Source organism: Scomber japonicus, chromosome 16 (genome assembly GCF_027409825.1).
Source record: "Scomber japonicus isolate fScoJap1 chromosome 16, fScoJap1.pri, whole genome shotgun sequence".
In the NCBI taxonomy this organism is placed as follows: Eukaryota; Metazoa; Chordata; class Actinopteri; order Scombriformes; family Scombridae; genus Scomber; species Scomber japonicus.
The window spans coordinates 7,042,389-7,061,607 of NC_070593.1; the positions used below are offsets into that span (position 1 = coordinate 7,042,389).

The window sequence follows — 19,219 nt, forward strand, 5'->3', positions numbered from 1 at the left end:
TAAAATCGCCACTGAGTAGTAGTAGTGCTACTTTTTGGGGTCTTCTTCCACTACTATTGTGCAGTAACGTTTGTCGACCCAGTTACATCCTCGTAAATCTCAATACTTTCACGTTATTGATAGTGCAATTAATCCAAAACACTTTTTTCAAGGGCGTAAGATATGAATACAACACTACATTGCTCCAAGAAATAATTGCATCGCACACCTTAAGTTAACTGTGTCACTATTATATAAACTAGCGACCTGTATCTCTCACCTATTATTTAGCAGGAGATCCGGTTTTTCCTCTACAGCGACGCCCCCCTGAACGCAGCTTCAGTGTGGGGGTGGAGGATGCTGTTGTTAGCTTCAGCGGTGGATGAGAGAAAATGAAGTAGTCTCACACACACGGCTCTTATAAAAGGTAGCAAACACTCATATCTCAGTTTACAATGCATAAGAACATTACGTTGTAGCTTTAACTCCCTCACAGTTTCATATTTAGTGACTAATTTAACTACATTTTGGTGTTGTGTACGTTGTTGTTGTTGTCGATGGCTAGCATGCTGCTGCTAACCTGCTAATGTTAAATTACTGTCTGTAGCTTTTGGCTAAACACTTCAGGACAAAGTTAACTGTGTTAGAGGTGCTTGTATAATATTACCAGCTTGTGATTCATGCAGTTTTATAGCTTTTCTTGCAAATTGTCACACTAATTAATGTCTATGCTCAGCGAATTGAAGAGCTAAGCTACAGCTAGGCTAACAATAGTGGAGAAAGTTGGTTGTAGTCACTTGGATTGCAACACAACTGTTATTAAAGATTTGTTTGTTGTGCCAGCTGACCAACTTTATTTGGATGGTAGCACAAGATGTTAATAGTAGATTTGTGATGATAAACTCCTTGACTAACTATTAGCAGGCTAACCGACAATAACAAGTCCGCGTTAAACAGGATGTGCATAGTTTTGTTGTCCTTTGCTTTTTCCTGCTACGTTTATTACCAGATAGCTTACATATTTGTATTGCTGTATCTTGTAGTTTAAATCAAATGCAATCTCCTTGATCAACTTTAAAACATTTTACCACATGCAAATCATGCATAACAGGAGTAAATTAGGTTTCACATAGTGTCCTGTTTGCCCTACTGCCCCCCTTGAGATCCAGCAGCAGCAGAGAGAGAAGGGGCATATGACCCATGGATCATATTAATATTATAAATAGAGGACTGGTAGTGATGGAGGTATTGTAAGGAGCTTCATCAAGTCATAAACAGAATATAGGCCTAAGTAAATGAGGACAATGGGATCTCAAGACCTTACCCATGGTCATTATTAGACTCTATGCTATAATAAAGTGTGCTGATTTGTTACTCTATAAGGTAAAAGTTGGAAAGTTGTGCTCAGGCACGGCATGGAAAAAGAAGCACTTCATGTAGAGAAATATGTTTTTAAATTAAGTCTACAAAGCATGATGTGAAGGCTATCAAGAGATCAAGGCGACACAAAGCTCAGACTCAGTCTTTATACACGATTATATTCATGAATCATGAATTATGTGCTTTTTGTCAAATGTAGGTCAACTTAAATTACTTTTTAATATCTTAATATAATTTAAGCATGGCTATTTAAGTGTTGCGCCCCTTTTTTCTTACCCACTGAAAATCTTCAGCTTAGCCTTATTGGATGTTAGCTGTTGGAAATCGAGATTTTAACTACCAGTTTAAGCCAGATTAGAGATAGACAAAGCTGCCTGTTAGATTGATGGCCAAAAACATTACATACTGTAGATAAGTAAGTAATTTTCCCTTTTTGTTATTTGGCAGACTGCTTTATAAAAAGTGACTCACAAGTAAGGCAAGAGAAATAAGAGTTAAAGGACTCAAAGGCCAAAGTGACAGTGACAAAGTGTGAGTGTGCCTGACAGTAGATATTTTTAAAAAAGTGTCACACCAGAGCTTCTTTCAGTGTGAAGATGTATTTCCTCTTTATAAATGTATCTTTATATATCATTCACATTAACCCAAACTTGCCTGGTTGCACACAGTGATATCCCTCTGTCTAACTTTAGATTTTATAGTTCAACATACAAAACCTCAACAATAGAGATGAGAGTGATGTTTCTATTCTGCTTTTTTTTTTTTGCTTTTAAACAGTATCAATAATTATTTAGAAACTGACAGTCTTTAAACTTTCTCTCTGAACTTTTTATTCATCCCCAAATTCCAGAAACATTTTAATATAGATCAGCATCTCCACATGATCCATAGCATCCTGATAATGTGCGGTCAGCGTAGAAAAATCCAACGCCCACAGACATAACTTCACCAGATGACTTGTGTCCGGCGTTAATTTTCCATCCCGTTTGTGAGCGTTGAACAAGTCCAGACATAGCCTCCGGTGCTGCCACGGCTCGGCTGCTGGCTGCAGAGTTGCTCCATCAGCAGACTGGATTTAGCCTAGTGCCCAGGTTGAACTCTCTTCTGGCATTTGGCTGTGGCACCGAGGCATGTTGTTGAATAGTTAGGTGTGGTTGTTAAGAGAAAATGAGCCTTGAGCTCCCAATACCAACAGACAACACGCGTACATAGTAACATATCCAAGTGATGTTGAATCACACTATTTATAATCGAGCTGCAATGATTAGTCAATTAATCGAATGACAGGAAATTAATCGGCAACTATTTTAATGATAGTCTTAGAGGAAAATCTTTCTTTAATCCTCTTTGATAGTAATCTGAGTTTTTCTGGGTTGTGGACTGTTGGATCTTCGGCTTTGGGTAATTCTGTTAGAAAACGTTAACTATTTTCTGTCATTTTTAAGACCAAACAACAATTTGCTTAATCAAGATGACAATTAACCGATTAATCAATCATGAAAATAATCATTAGTTGCAGCCCTAATGTGTAACTCATGATAATATCACAGAACTTTGTCATTTTTTTTTGTATGTTGTAAGTGATATGTAATTTCATTTTCATATATTTTCTGTATTTTTACAGTTATGGGAGGATTTGCACCTGCGGTCAAAATGGCGAGAGACAGGAAGTGCATCCTCTGTGAAACGGTTCACGTGTCCAAGCAGGTAATTCAGCCTCAAATATGATTCACACTGAAAATTCAATGCACATTATTACCATGATTTTGTATTTATATATTTTTTAAAACAGGTTTATTACACCTTTATTTAACAACCTTACACTTTGGCATCAATATTCTGCATTGCTGTAAATGACATATCTTAACATTATACTGCTCTATATTTTTATTGCCTTTATTATCATTCTTACATAATTATCACTGTTATCATATTGTATACAGAAATATGCTGCATTATACTGCTTTATTAGGATTTATTATTGTAATGTTATCATTCTCATATGATTAATATACTGTGTACAGTGTCACAAACCGGGCCAGTTAGTGGCAAAAAGGGAGTCCACACATGAGATACCAAATCAAATTTTTGCATTTAACATATTTTAAGATTTTCCTGTATTGTGTTGCTTCTGCAAATTGCTCCTCAGGCACAAATAAAGTGTTTTGATTTGAACTGAATTAGATATCATGTAAGTGTCATCTATCACTTAACTCAATGTGGAAACTTGAACTTTTAATTGCAATGTGTGTCTGCAGGAGATGGATGAGCACATGAGAAGTATGTTGCACCACCGTGAGCTGGAGAAGCTCAAAGGCCGGTGAGTAAAAGAAAGTCAGCTGTAATTAAGAGGAGTGAAGATGTTAATACCAGATTAAAAAATGTGTAATAAGTTTATTTTCTCAAATAACAGAAATAACAATCATAATTTGAAATCTGAGTTGTGAGTATAACTATGAGTATGTGAGTATAACTGCATCTTGATCAACACACTTTTAAAAATTGGCTTATTAATCTTATTATAAAAGTTTTACTCTTATCTATGTGGGTCAGGAAGCACGTGTACACGTTGGCACGTGCTCATCACAGTCAGTGGGCAAGTTGATATAGGGGCAGCTGTCTCAACTGTGGCATGTATATTTAGACACAATCTCTCCGGAACAACAGGCATGACCGATAGAAACCAACTGGCTATCTCGTGACTCTCATGTAGATTACCAAAAGTATTTGGCCTGTCGATGAGTTGGAAACATTTTTGTGTAGAGCAAATTCTGATTCAGGCTTGGGCCGGAGTACTTACTTATGTTACTGGGACGTCCTGCAAACTGTGTGATGTGCAACGGATGCATCAGTTCAGTCATCATAGTCAGATTAATTTTCGAAGGAATCATGCAGGAATTTCATTTATTCATTCAGATTCAGATTCAGAAATCTTACTGGATGTCGTGATAGAAAATCACTGCATTCAATACTCAATTATACATTTTACAGCATAATTAACTTACTAATAAATAACTATAGCTTGATAGAAGTCTGTGCTGAGTCTGCATTTCTGACTAACAAATTGCAATACCAGCAATTATTAATTGGGATTTCATTAACTCCACCACTGCAGATGAGAAAATAACTCAGCAAAAAAAAAACAGGTAACTCTATCTTATTGATAAAGAGTTTGCACGAGAGGTCAGTAAATGGCAGCATGCCATGACACAGATTGGAGAAAGAAACTGAGAAGGAGCCAGCAAAGTCAGCGGCCATATTACAGTCACAGGATAACATACTTGGGAGAGGTTTTGAAGTGGAGACGGTTAGCAGCTGCATGAGGCTCCAGTTACACAGGCTTTGGTTGGGATTGGTCAGCAGGATCTACAGACCAGTTTTAATAACACATGCTGGACTACAGGGGGGCTGGGTCCTGGCTCTCGGACGTGAGTGTGAAGTCAAATACGGACATTGCCTTCTGTAGAGTCCCAGAGTGCAGCGGACACCATCATGACAGCGCACTAGGCTGAAGGCACCGTGCCTCTCTCCCCTCCAAGCGTCCCAGCGCCGTGCTGCATGGCTGGTTGTGGTGGCTGGATTTTAACAGCTAGATTAGCTTGCACAGCTGGTCTTCCTGCCCTCACCCTGCCATCTATGGCCTGCTGAAGAAAGGAATAATACGATCAGGAAGCTCAAGAGTTTAACTTTTTTTTTTTATATAAACAAGAGAAAATTATAAGTTAGTTACCTCCTGATCTGTGACAAATAGAGAATTTGGACAAGTTGTTTTTCATGGAGTGTTGAGTATTCTCCTCTCCTGATTTTATTTAGACTTTGAAGTAACAGAAAGTAGAGCCAGAGTGCATTATTGCAGGCTCTGCAGGCAGGAAAAAAAAACAAACCAGACAAGACAAGAACGATGCCTGAAGGAATCATCGAACGCCCGCTCTCGCCTTCCCTCCCCAGGGACTGCGGACACGAGTGCAGAGTGTGCAAGGTAACCGTGGTGAGCCTGACCGATTATGCCAGCCACATTTCCAGTCCCACGCACAAGCAGAATGTGGAGGCTGCGGAACAAAAGCCCGCTGGGATCGACCGCGATGAGGACTACTTCGACCAGGCTTTGGTGGGGCTGATCGAGAGGAGAAAAGAACAGATCCGGTAAGACGCTGCTTCTGAATACAGTTTCTGTAATGTGATAACTTGTGGGTGTTGTATGTTGTTCAGTGAAAGCTGCAGCTTTCTACAATATGTGTGTGCATGTGTGTGTGTATTTTTGTAAGAAGAACAGGAAAAAAATCCCCCAAATTTAGTCTAAATTAGGGATGCACCAACCTTGCTTCTTTTAGTCCCAATATAGATAATTTAGCTCTGGGTTTCAGCAGAGTATTAATAAGCTGTATGTCTCACTCTGTGGAAGAGACTGGGATCTTCCTTTTATGTGTAAGGCTAAATCCAGCTTTACTTAAACATTTCTTTTCTAACGTTGTTAAACAAAATCTAACAAATAAATACATACATATAAATTAACTCATTATTCTTTAAAGTAATAGAATCTGATACCAGATCAGCCTGTCGTCACTGATACTTGATTCAGCTATCTGAGCCTTTATCAGACTGATATCTGATATTGGTATTTTCAGTCCTTATAATTAAATGTTTTCTTAATTCTTTTTGTTACCTGTAAGAGGTTTGGTAGAGGTTTGAGTACGTTTAGTAAAAAGAAAACATATATTGGCCCTCGTTTATAAGACTGGAGCTTATAAGAAATCATTTTAGCTTGTAAAACTCAATTTCAGCAAGGAATTTTGTAATATTTCTTTAATTGTTCAGTTCTAGTCCACCTTTTATATTGATTTTTATAATGTAATCATAAATAAAAGGTAAACAATTATTATACACTGTGTGTGTATAAACCATGTATAGTCGCATTCTGCTCAGCGGTGCTCACAGGCCTCTTTTAGCTGCTGCCTTTCACTTCAGGTGACTGCTGGGGTCGAATGTCAGGACTGTAGCCTAAAAAAAACCCATGACCGCACACAAGTTTAGACACACTCAGCCTCGAATGTTCTGCCCTCTGCAAGTTACAAAACACAACCACAAAACCTTAATTTTGATGCTTTGAATTATCGAATAAATTACAAGCATTTTCCTTTGATAAATACTTCTTGTGTTTTAGGATTTTAAGAATATAAACCTCTAATTAATTGGTCCTCAAAGGCCATGTCTTGTAATAACACCGTTTGTGTGCATTTTTGGCTGAAAACACACAATATTGTCTCCGCTGTGTGACTGGAAGAGATATATCTGAGTGGAGCAGTTGGCAAAGTGTGACACGTGTTGAGACTGTTATAGGCAAACGCTGGTATTCAGCTGTTGGCTCGTCACATGTCGTATCGTTTCCCTCTGCAGGTCAATGCAGTAGGTCATGTATCATGATCCAATCCATCACATGATGGTCAGGGTCTTCTAGTCTTTTTAAGAGCATTGAAGCGTGTGAATCTGGATACTTTTTATGCAATTTTCCAGTCCAAAGGAGTCTTTTGTTGGTTTACTTATTTAGGCTTTATTATAACATCTCTTGTTAGGGCACGAATCACTACTTATTATTGAACTTTCTACAAATGTTCTTGTGTACTCCTGATCTGACTCTCTGACATGTCTGATGTTAAATATTTGTAAATATCTGTGTCTGTCTTTTTGTTTGCAGGAAAGAGAAGGAGGCTGCTGCTGCAAAACGTGCACAAGAAGAAGAGGAGCGAAAGAAAAAGGAGCAGTTTCAGATCAGGCTGAATGAAGCTAAAGAGCGTTTCCGGCTCCAAAATGGCTGGCAACAGCCATCAGAGGCGTGCAATGGATCCAATCAGCACAACTCTTGGTACAGGAATAACCGGTATAACGCCAGAGCAGGGGATGCACGACCCTGGCACAGCAGTAAACAGGGAAAAAGTGCCACCTGGCATGCTCAGGAGCCTCCTAACTTTCAGAGGTGGGCGTCGGGAGAGTTGCAGGGTGGGAGCTTGCACAGCCAGGAAGCTTTGGGCAATAAGCAATGGTATCAGGGCGCATTTCCTGGCAGTCAGCAAAGTCGGCTGCCCTGGCTCAGCAACGCAGGCAGCAGTAATGGGATCTATGGCAGAAACAATATTTCTCAGTACCCACAAAGGAACCGGCCTGTGAGCTTGCTGGGACCACCTCCCATGTATCCACCTCCACCAAGTTTTTTTACCAATACAGTTAAACACTTGCAAAATACAGGCAGTGAACAGGGAGATCAGCAGGGCGATAAGCTTCATAAAGGGGAGGAACAAAATGCAGAAGGTAATCACAACAGCACTAAGAGCTCAAAGAGCTTTGGTAGCAACCCAAAGCTGGACAAAGTCTGTCGCTGGTCACCCTATCCAGTCACGAAGGGTTTTGATTCTGTACTCCACAAAGACACCCACTCAAACTCTTCAGAGAAGTATCCCAAAGTTTCCAAACCCCAGAAGCAGGAAAAAGCGCCAGAAACCAGTGCCTTTATCAGGCGTTCCCGACCTGAACAGAAACCAGGACAATTGACCTCTAGTGGACAAAGTGTGGAAGAGAAAGGGAAGCTTAAAAAGAGCCCCAAAAACAAGCCCAGAGACAGGAGTAGCAGCGGCAGTAGAAGCAGCAGCAGCACTCTGAAAGACGGTCAAAAGAACTCTTCATCTGGTTCCTCCAGTCATAAGGCAAATAAACCATCGCTGCATGAAGATAAGAAGCTTCCCTCAGTTCCTAGTCTCAACAGTGGAGCTCAACACAGTAAGACCTCCAGTCCGGTGCATCCACAATCAAAGTCATCCACAAAGCACAGTGCAATCAGGGCCCCTTCTATTGGGCCGCTGCAGTCAAGGCAAGAACGGCAGCTCCCAGAAACGTTGAAGAAAGCCAGAGAGATCGTTCTGGAAAAGAGGGGCTCTTTGGATAGCTCCATTAACAACAAGCTGGAAATGACTCGGCAGGCTGTGGAGGAGCAGCTGAGGGATCATGCACAGAGTCAGGTCGGGGTTAACAAAGAGAACAGCTGCAGGCAGAATGCAGCTAAACCAACGTTACTTGACTCAATCAGGCCCTCCCCTCACGGAGAAGAGAAAGAAAAGCTCGCATTGTCATCTCCTTCGGACAGCAGCCAGTTTCTCCAGTCGCTGCAAGTCAGCACCTCCACCACAGAGAGCACAGAGCATGCAACCTCCAGCAGGGAGGACGAGGAGAACAGGAAGAACGCGGAGAAGGAAGCTTGCTCAGAGGCTCCGGGAGAGGCCATGCAGGCTGTTGAAGCAGGGCACGGTTCAGAGAGTGACGCCTCCAGAAGTGACGAAGCACAAACCGTCTCGGGGTCAAACGCATCAAGTCTATCCAAACTCGATCTACCCCCTGTGTTGAAACGAGACCTGACCAAACACATCAGCTCCAAGAGCAAAGCAGGTGGCCACGAGCCCAATCTCAACATTGCTAGACGAGTCCGTAACGTGAGCGAGTCTCGGAGAAGTGACACCGAGAAGGATTCGGGGCTCAAACCAACTGTACGGCAGCTAATCAGCTCCTCTGGATCTCGACGCAATGTGAACTGGGAACAGGTCTACCAGGAGGTCAGGAAGAAGCAAGACAAAGGAAAAGGCATGCCAAGGTGAAATATTGAGCTTATATTTGAGATTTTTTGTTAATTTATGCAGTGATAAATTCTTTAATTCGCTTACTTTCTTATCTCTCTTTCTAGGTTTGGGATAGAGATGGTGCCATACGATCAGGAGGACCAGAGCCAGGAGGAAGATGACATTCCTCTGCTGGAGGGTTTCCAGTGGGAGTCACTCATGGACATTTCCGGCCAGGCCGCCTCCCGCAAACGCTCCTTATCAGAGAGCAGCCTCGCTCCTGCATCCGCTCACGCCTTGTTTCCATCCCACCTGTCAAAGGAGACGGCACAAAGAGAAAGCCTCAGCTCAGAGCAACAGGGATCCTTAATGTCTCCCAAATCCTTATTCACCCAAGAGAAAAACAGTCAGCAAGAGATGGAGCAGATGCTTGGTCACTATGTGGCCAAAGCGCAGATGCAACCAGAAAAATTAACGTCAGGGGCGGTGAAGGCTCTCCAGAGGTCTGACTCAGTGCTCGGGGACAGCAGTTCGGGGACCGAGCAGTTGGACGGTCAGGGAACAGGGAAGAGGCGAAGAGCAGCTGCAGTGAGTAAAGCAAATTGTGTTAAAACTAGTCTGTGTGAGGGATCAATTTTTATTATGCAAAAAGGAACTGGCAGAATGCACAATTTTGACACTATTCTTTTTTGCCTGTCAGGATGTCCCAAGCCCCGAGACGTCTTGCTTGGAACACAATAACAAAAGAAGGAAAATCAAATCCAAAAGAGGTCAGTACTTTAAATGTGAAAATGTGAAAGTAAAGATGCTGCAGTGATTCATTTATTTAAAGACAAATACACTTTTTTTGTCTGCTTTTACCAAGAAATGTGTCCAGGAGATCCCATAAAAGTTGTTAAATGTTGAAATGAATTGAAGAACCCAAATGGCACTAAAATCCACAGTTTTGTCTTAACTCAGCTGCTAACCTTTCATTCATATGTTTTGGGTTTGGTGCAGAGCGTTTTCATATTGATCAGCTGCTGGCTGTGTCTCTGCGGGAGGATGAGCTGAGTCGCTCCCTGCAGAGTGTGGACACCAACCTGATCCAAGCCCGGGCTGCACTGGAGGCAGCCTACATAGAGGTGCAGCGACTCATGGTGGTAAAACAGCAGGTAGGTCTGCAAACAACGATATAAAAGCACACATGTAACTCCACACTTGTTATTTTGATTCCAGGTGTATAAGAAACTGTTTGTATCGTCTGTCTGAGCAGCTGATTGTCTCCTGAGGCTTCTGTAGTGCAGTTGAAGCAGATAGCCAGTATATGTTTTCTTACCAGTGAATTTTATTATTTCCAGTTTTGTGGTAGTCAAAGTGTACCTGTCTAACAAGTAAGATCTGTGCTTTAAAAAGAGAAAAAATTAACAAATTTTAGTCATTTATTATCTTTAGGCTACTTAGTTTTCTTGGTTATTGTGCAAATGTCAATAATATGATAATAAGCTAATAGTGCTCAATTGCCAACAGTAATATTCACTTCCTGATGGCTTTTCTATGACTTTGTGTTTTTCAGATGACTACAGAGATGAGCACACTAAGAAACAAACGCATCGACTTATTGAAAGGGATGCAAGGTAAGGAAATGTTTTATTATGAAAGGCATGAAACTGTGTCTTTTATTACCACTCGCAACTACAATTGAGGTTAATGTCCAGTCGATACTAATTAGAATAATTATACGAACCAATTTATGCTGGAACTAATTGGTCCTAACTCTAGTTGTAATAATTGTAGTAATCATTACACACATGGTTCAGTACATGATGTATGTATAACGGTAAGAGTGCGGTGAACTGACATGAATTGTTGTGTGATTTCTTCTTACGCAGGTAATTTAGAAGTAGCACCTCTGGTCAAACTAAAAGAAGAAAAGATGGACGCAGTGGAAGCAGAGTCATACATGCCCACCTCTGTTTCGGACACTGCTGCTGGCCTCAGTCCCACTCAGACTGCCCAGCGTGCCTCCCCTCCCTCCTCCAGCCTTCCCTTCACGCCTATAGTAATCAAGCAGGAGCCCCAGTCTCCTGTCCATGTCAGCTCAGAGCTGGACCCCGTAGAAAACACGACCTACTGTGCTCACAGCACCACCCCAGAGCTGCACGTCGCTCCTGTTGCAGCGTCTCCACCAGGTAACGTCATGCAATACACAGATTGAGTTTATTAAAGCTCCTTTTGCCAACCACTTGGTAACAGTGCCACCAATGTCTTCACTTTTGTTTTGTTCTTTTTTATAATTTACAGACCCCACCCTTGACTCGCAGCTATCGCTTGAAAGAAACCCAGAGTGGTACCAAGCTAACAGAGAACATGAGAGCTTTGGAGAGCATGGAGAGCATGTAGACGGCAAAGAGAGCTTGTCAGGACTGGCTGAGACAACTGAAAAAGCCATACAGGCAACACCGAACTGTCTCGGCACTTTGCCAGACTGCAAAAGCTCCATAAAGCTTATCTCAGTCAGCAGGAGGAGCTCTGAGGTGGGAAGTGTTGCCGAGTGTTCAACCACACAGTCCTTTGAAAGCCCCTCGGTGCCTTCAGTCCTGAACATGCCGGCCTCTCCCTCCGAATTGAGGAGCGGAAAGCGAGTAAGGAAGCTAAAGAAGAGGAAGGTGTTGAAGAAAGCTCAAGGGACGGAGCAGCCTGAAAGCAGTGACACCGAGGTGGACACGGAGGCTTCCCGGCCGAGATGGCTTCGACCGCGCAGGAGACCCAGTGGTGGCTCTCAGGTCAGTACCTCCACTTTGTCTAGAGAGTGTGCTATGACCATGGAGGGGGGGAAGAGGTCTCTATGCGGCTGTTTCCAGCCATCATGCTCAAGAGATTAGACACAGAGTCTCTCAAACAGATGGTGCTTCCTCAGGTGGCCCCTGCTGAGCTGACGCCGACCTTAGATTCGGAGGACAGCATGGAGGTCACTGCAGCCTGTCAGCAGCCCCACGTCCAGGTCCCAGACTCCTCCAGACCGGAGCCACCGAGCCTGGCCTGCAATGAAGTCACTTCCACCAGTGACATGGAATTGTGTAAATCCTCTGAGAGGTGAGATTCACACTTGTCTTACATTTTAATTGAATTGGGGCAAATTTTTTTTTTGGGGGGGGGGGGGGGGGGTTGGCAGACTTACAATCAAATGAATAATGTTTAAAAACTAAATAGTATGTTATACAACTGCTCCCAGTTTCTCTCAGAGGTGTTTCCAGGTGAGGAAAACACACATTAATAAAAAACACTATTAGTTGTCATTTACAGTTCATTCCTCCAAAATCAGAGGTAGAAGATCAGAAGTCATGATAGTGAACATTAATGTGATACCAGAACCTCTCTCTGCCTGTTGGAGACTAGCTATGATGATATAATCACACATAATATATATATATATTAAACATATATTTTTCCACCTTTTTCTCCCTACAGTGAAGCACCACTGCCAAAGATATCAAAGGGCTCATCAGGTATGTTTGTTTATGCTGTTACTAAGTTATAAAAGTTATTTGACACTTGACATTTGTTTTATCACTCATCTTTCTGGCGCACAGGAGGTTATATTTCTAAAGGCATTTTCTTGTATATTTTTTATCATGTACTGATTAATTACAATCATTTAGCATTTAAAAATAAGGAGTTACATTAGTCATCATGTTAGCATACTTTTTTCCAGCATATTTGGACCTTACTGATTGTCTTAAGTTTGAATACATCACCAGACATAAAATCCTATCACAAACTGAGCAGCCAGAATTAGAAATGTCATACTCTGTGACCAAGCTAAAATAGACTCTGTAGTGCCCAAATTACTTTTTATGGTCAAGATATTCATAGAGCCGTTAGCTGACAGTGATGAACGGGCACAGCTTTCTGAGAATGTGTATATTTAACCTGTCGCACATTGAGCGCTGGTTTACACCTCCTTTGAATGTTCCTGCTCGAATCACCACTTCAGAGAAAAAAAACATTCAAGCGTATTTTTATTAAATGATTGATTGTAAAGGTTTCTGGAGACATTTTTTTAATAGATCCTATAAAATCGAATTTTACTCAAGTACAGTTGTTTGGGAAGTGAGGAAGGTTTTGAATTTGTATAGAGATTAGAAACAACCAGCTATATATAGATTGTTGTCATTTAGCAGATAATAATCCTCTTTCAATTGAGCTTATAGTATTTTAAGTAAATTCACACGAAAAGTAATGAAGAAATTTGATTGCATGTTGATGTTAGTGCTCATTTTAAGTATTTTTGTGTCTCTCAGATGCATCTTCTGACCACGGTGAGGATGATATTCCCACTGAGGGAGCATTTGATGGCCACCAGGAGGCGGTGAACGCCATGCAGATCCACAATGGACTGCTGTACACGTGCTCAGGAGACCGCACCGTCAAAGCCTTCGACCTGGTGGTGGGTGTTAACCAAGCTCTGCTGCTTTTTGTCTTGTTGGATCCACAACTGCATTAATATGTATTTTAAATTTTTATATCAGTGAATGCAACATGAGGATAATCTTATTTTATCTTTTGTTGTTCCTGTTGCAGAGCCATAAATGTGTAGGTGTGTATGAGGGCCACAGCTCTAAAGTGAACTGCTTGTTTGTGTCCGCTGCTCCCTCCCTGCATCACCGCCTTTACTCTGGCTCCAGTGACCAGACCATCCGCTGCTACAGTCTAAAGGTAGAAACACATCATTATCTCTGAAAAAAAATCAACTAAAAAGCATTCATTTTATTAAATTTGAATGATTCTGACTCAGTTTGATGATCCTTCATGTCCACAGACAGGAGAACTCGAGCAGCAGTTCTCTCTCTCAGACCGAGTCATCTGCCTCCACAGCCGCTGGAAGATTTTATACGCTGGTTTGGCTAACGGCACCGTAGTGACCTTTAATCTTAAGGTGAGAAATGCAGCATCCCGCGACATGCAATGGCAAAATTGAAATTAGAGAAGATGGATATTATAGTTATCAAAATAGCTGCTGATTAATTTCATGTCAGTTACAACCAGTCATCGGATCATTGCAGCTCTAGATTGATTACTCTCTGCAGACAATTTCATTTTTAGCTTTTAATCCTTTGTTGGTTTAGACAAACAAGCAGATGGAAGTGTTCGAGTGTCACGGGCCGCGGGCCGTGAGCTGTCTGGCCTCGTCACAGGAGGGAGCCCGGAGGATCCTGCTGGTCGGCTCCTATGACAGCACCATCAGCGTGAGAGACGCCAAGAACGGACTCCTGCTGCGAACACTGGAGGGACACACCAAGACTGTGCTCTGCATGAAGGTAGGTGATGTCTGGACGTCTCCACACCTCTTGACAAACAAGTTCTGATGCTTTTTATATCCTGTATTGTTTTATAAGCATTTTAAAGGCAAGGAATAAACAACTTAGTGGTGTTACGTTTTCCACAGAACCTTAACAAGATTTAAAAAACAACTTTAAAGAAATGTTATCTGTTATGATAATTGGATGTTAACTACTATTTTATGACTCAGTTTCCTCCTTCTTTTTACATCTTCTGAGTGCAGTGTTGCAGTTTTATATAATATTTCTGTCGTCTTCTCTCAGGTGGTCAATGATTTGGTGTTTAGTGGCTCCAGTGATCAATGCGTCCATGCACACAACATCCATGTGAGTCAACCTGTTCACCTCTTCTCACACAACAGGATTTGACTATACTATACTGTACTATACTATACTGTACTATACTATACTATACTGTACTATACTATACTGTACTGTACTGTACTGTACTTTTTTAAGGTTAAAGTAACATTTATTTGAAGTACCTATATTATCTAAAATGATATTCCTCTTCATGTCACACTTTGTTTCCTCTGACTGTACAGACAGGAGAGCTGGTGCGGGTCTATAAGGGCCACAGTCATGCTGTCACTGTGGTGGCCATCCTGGGGAAGGTGATGGTGACCGCCTGCCTCGACAAGCTGGTCCGAGTCTTCGATCTGCAGGTTTGTCTCCTCAGACCATCTGTCGTTGTAAAGAAATGACACTGTGACAGACTCCACCTGACACCAGACAACGACGATGATGATGATGATGAAATGTGGCATTATTGATGCATTATTCATGACTTTATTTTCAGCAAGAACCTCCTGAAATAATTTGTTTCTCCCTCTTTAGTCCCATGAGCAGCTGCAGGTCTACGGAGGACACAAGGACATGGTGATGTGTTTGGCCATTCACAAGAATATGGTGAGTCTCATCATACTTCCTGTCTGTAACCCATCAAAGAATAAACTCTTTTTATTTGCTCTCAAATGTATTATTAAGTAAGTCATGTTTAAAGATCAAACATGAGTCATGACCTGTGTGTATCTGCTGTTTTATTTTTTTAGATCTACACAGGCTGTTACGATGGCAGCGTGCAGGCCGTCAAGCTCAACCTGATGCAGAACTACCGCTGCTGGGTAAGAGGTCAAGAGTGCATGTGGTGCTGATCAAGAGTTTGTGCGAGTGAACAAAATATGTTATACTCAACACATCCTGGTGGCTGGATTTCACTCGGGTGTGTGTGATTCACTTTAATGATGTTTGCAAGTTCAAGCACTTTATTGTCATTGTATAGCACAACCAAAACACTTTTTTAGATTGTTGGAACATTTTTTCTGCAACCAAACTTTGCTTCGACAGGAAAAATTTGACGTGAAGTGGTATCAAAAAAAAAAGTCAGTAGTCAGTTGGTGTTTATTAATAGTGATAAAAGGTGGATTTTACTTCTAGTATCACAGCATAGACATCACTGTAGAGCAGTGGTTGAATGAAGCAATGTCACAGAGAATCATTTTGAAGGACTGAAGAAATCACAATGAATCAGTCCAGCAAAGGCTAGAGGAACGTACCAGCAAATAAATGAACATCATATTTTTAAGTAGAACCAGTTTGAGTGTCCTAACCTTTTCTTTGAGAACCATTTCTACAGTCTACTGGAGCCAAATCATTTATCTCTCCATTTGTGATCATTATTCTCTCAATTGTTTTGTTTTCTTTGTTTGTTTGTTTGTTACTTTTCAATAAAAACACCAACATTTCTTTAGCTCCAGCTTCTCAAATGTGATTATTTTCCTCTTTCTTCTTTTCCTAATGTAGTAAACTGAGCTTGTGGAGTGTTAGTTTATTGACCAAATGTTTTAATAAATAATAAGGGCTGCAAGTAATTATTATTTTCATTCTTAATTAATTGTTTTGTCTATAAAATACATCAGAAAATAGTATAAAACGCATTAAAATGATGTGTTCAGATGTATTGATATTTAATAGGGCATAAAAAATGTCAAATCCTCACATTTGAGTAGCTACAATCTTTTTTTTTCTTTCTTTTCTTTCTACATTGAATAATTGGTTAATCTTTGCAGCTCTACAAATAATGAAGAGAACAATCTGCAGATGAATGAATAGATAATAAAAAAGAGTTTCAGTCTTATAGTTTAATGCTAAAGCTCTCTGACGCTAGCTCACGCTGCATCCTGCCTGCTGTTAGTGGTTAATGGTGTTTTGTGTTGACAGTGGAACGGCTGTTCGTTGGTGTTCGGGTTGATGGAGCATCTGCATCAGCACCTGATGAGCGACCACACCTGTCCCAACCTCCAGACGCTCAAGTGCCGCTGGAAAAACTGTGAAGTGTTTTTCTGCGCACGCAACATCTCCAAGCAGGTATAAGAGATCTTTTTTTTTTACTCCTGAATTTTCCTCTGGAGCAGTCTGTTAAGATTTAGTTTGGAGTTTAATACTTTTTGTTCTTTTTTTTTTTTTGCAGGGGATGGTCGTGCACATGCAGAAACACGCTGAGGAGACTGAACTGGAGCCTTAAGGCCGGCGGGAACATTGTTTCCCCACCGAGCTCTTCCCTCCCTTTCTTGTTAACTTTACTCCCCCCACCACCCCCCCGCCTTGTTAACCTCCCATATTGGGGGGGAATCTTTTTGGGACCCACTTATAACTTACCAGTGCTCCCGTCGAGCCTGACGAGTGGCGTCTTGACGACTCCATCCTTTATGTTCGGTGTTGGAATCCAACCATAATACAATCATGAGAGGAGGGTTGGTTGTGCTGTTGTCGTTGTTGTTGTGTTTCTTTTCTTTTCTTTTTTTTTTACGTTCTACAAAACACGACTCCCTCTCTTTCTGTCTGACCATGAACACTGCAGTTCCTCTTTTCACTGACCAAAAATAAGACAAAGATAAACGTGACTCATGTTTATTCAAAGAAACTTCAGTGTGTTGCCGGGATCAGAGGAGAACGTTATGCTTTCTGTTGAATCTGCAAGTACAAAAAAAACCCCAAAAAAAACCCCAATAGTGATTTTTACAGGTTGGTTGGCTACAATATGGCATGGGTTAAGAGATGTTTTATTGTTGTTGTGCAGTTGTGACGTGTCTTGTTGAGCAACCTATAGTTATTTTTTCCGTTTTTTCTTTTTTTTTTTAAGTTGACTTAAACTTTGGTTTTTGTTTGGAAATCATGGCGTCGTCTCAGAGGCTGAGATTAGAGTCAGAAATCGTGATAAATGTCAACAAAGAGATTCATTGTAGTGAGATTAATCTTTTTTTTTTGGTTTGGTTTTTATTTTCAGTCAAATTTCTTTGTTTTGTTTGTGGTTTAGGATTACATTTCTTCTCTTTTTTTTTTTCCTTTTTTCTTCTTTTTTTTTTGTTGCTCATTTGAGATAAAGTTGTTGAGGGACTGTGGTGCAGTGTCGTTTTGTGACTTGGCCATTTGACAGTTAACATTTGCAGTGATAACAGAACCAAGACGTGATGGTGTGTGTGTGTGTTTGTGTGTGTGTTCATACACGTGAACATGTTTAATCTGTGTGAGGTTTTTTTTTTACTTCCCCAATTGTCCAAAGAGGGAGAGTAAGAAACCCCCCTACCCCACCCCTGTTTTCCATGAGTGAGTGTGAAGTACAGTTTTTATAACATAATGTCCTCTTTGGATGTTTTTTTTTTTTTTTTTTGGAGTTTATTTTGGAGCATCGAGCAGAAAGCGCTGGACTTCTATTTTCCATAGTGAGGATAGTTTTCTAATGAAAAGCCATTTGTGTGTGGAGGTGAAGGATGTTTAGAGGAGGTGTTCGATGGAAGAGTTTGAAGGAAAGAATTAGGATTAATCTCCCATGCCATACCTCACCCCCCTTCCCTTTCTGAAAACAGGCACAAAGCCACCTTTTTTTTTGTTTTTTGTAAAGGAATAATCAAACAATTTTAACCAGTGCGATAGCCCAGCTGATGCTTTCTTTGGCGTTTTTGGTGTGGTTATGACTCCGGGTTGTTTTGTCCTCTTGAGGATTTTATTCTCAGCACGAGTTAACCCGACGTTCTCACAGTCAACATTTTCTAAAACCGCCTCACCAGCTTGTGTTTTTTTTTTTTTTTTAAGTTAGAGGAAAGCATGCGGTTCACCTCTTCCCTGGCATTCCTGAGTTTCTTTTACCTTTTTTTTTTTTTTTTAGTTGTTATATCAAAGTTGTGAACAGATATTTTTTAAGAAAGTGCAATCTAAGAAATTTAATAATAATAATAAAAAAAAAAATGTTGCAACATAAAAAGTTTTTCTGTCTTCTGTTTTTTTTCCAATATTTTATATATCTGCTTCTGTGTCCAAAATAAAACACATTTCAAAGTCAAAACTACTGGTAACGCATTCAAACCAATAACTAACACATTTATTTATTTATTTGGTTAAAATAGTTAAAAATGCAGTACACTCATTTGACCAAAGCCTTAATAGGAAAAAAAAAATCACAAAAAAGCTGAAGTACAACCCATTAGCCATATTCTTTCAAATCCATGTTTTGTTTTGTTTTTTTTTTTAACCTCGAACGTTGGTGTCAAGAAAAATCTTCATCGGCTCCACCGTTTTTTTTATTCTCGAATCTCCTCCGTCATCGACATGCAGAGCTTGAAACACTGGCAGACTGGACAGTAGTCAGGGGTTTTCTGTCTGGGGTTGGATGGGAGGCTGGAGCTGAGATGAACAGAAGAAACCTGAGTTTGTCCAGCAGGGAGTGCTATCCATGGAGACTGGAGCACATAAGATTGCCTCGTCACTAGTAGAGTGAAATGTGACTGATAGTAGGGGGGGCCCACCAAAAAAATAAAAAATAAAGAACTCCAGCAGGAAGTGATATCCTTTAGAAATATGGTTGCATTATGAGAAAGGTAACAGGTGAAGGAGTGATTCACAAGTTTATTCATTGTCCACCAGAGAGCCCAGTTCACTGGGATG

At 40.8% G+C, this 19,219-nt stretch overlaps 1 protein-coding gene across 1 annotated transcript; it reads left to right on the forward strand.

Annotated features, from left to right (window-relative positions):
- The first annotated feature begins 334 nt into the window (after positions 1-334).
- znf106a (zinc finger protein 106a) lies at positions 335-18,539 on the forward strand. Its single transcript, XM_053335800.1, is given in 23 exon segments — positions 335-406; positions 2,984-3,066; positions 3,618-3,679; positions 5,308-5,502; positions 7,052-8,992; positions 9,083-9,545; positions 9,658-9,727; positions 9,957-10,111; positions 10,513-10,573; positions 10,829-11,185; positions 11,349-11,786; positions 11,822-12,032; positions 12,408-12,445; positions 13,241-13,386; positions 13,521-13,655; positions 13,759-13,875; positions 14,066-14,257; positions 14,543-14,605; positions 14,824-14,943; positions 15,116-15,187; positions 15,331-15,402; positions 16,499-16,645; positions 16,749-18,539. Coding segments are annotated over 22 exon segments (5,190 nt in total). The 5' UTR covers positions 335-406; positions 2,984-2,985; the 3' UTR covers positions 16,803-18,539.
- The last annotated feature ends 680 nt before the right edge of the window (positions 18,540-19,219 follow it).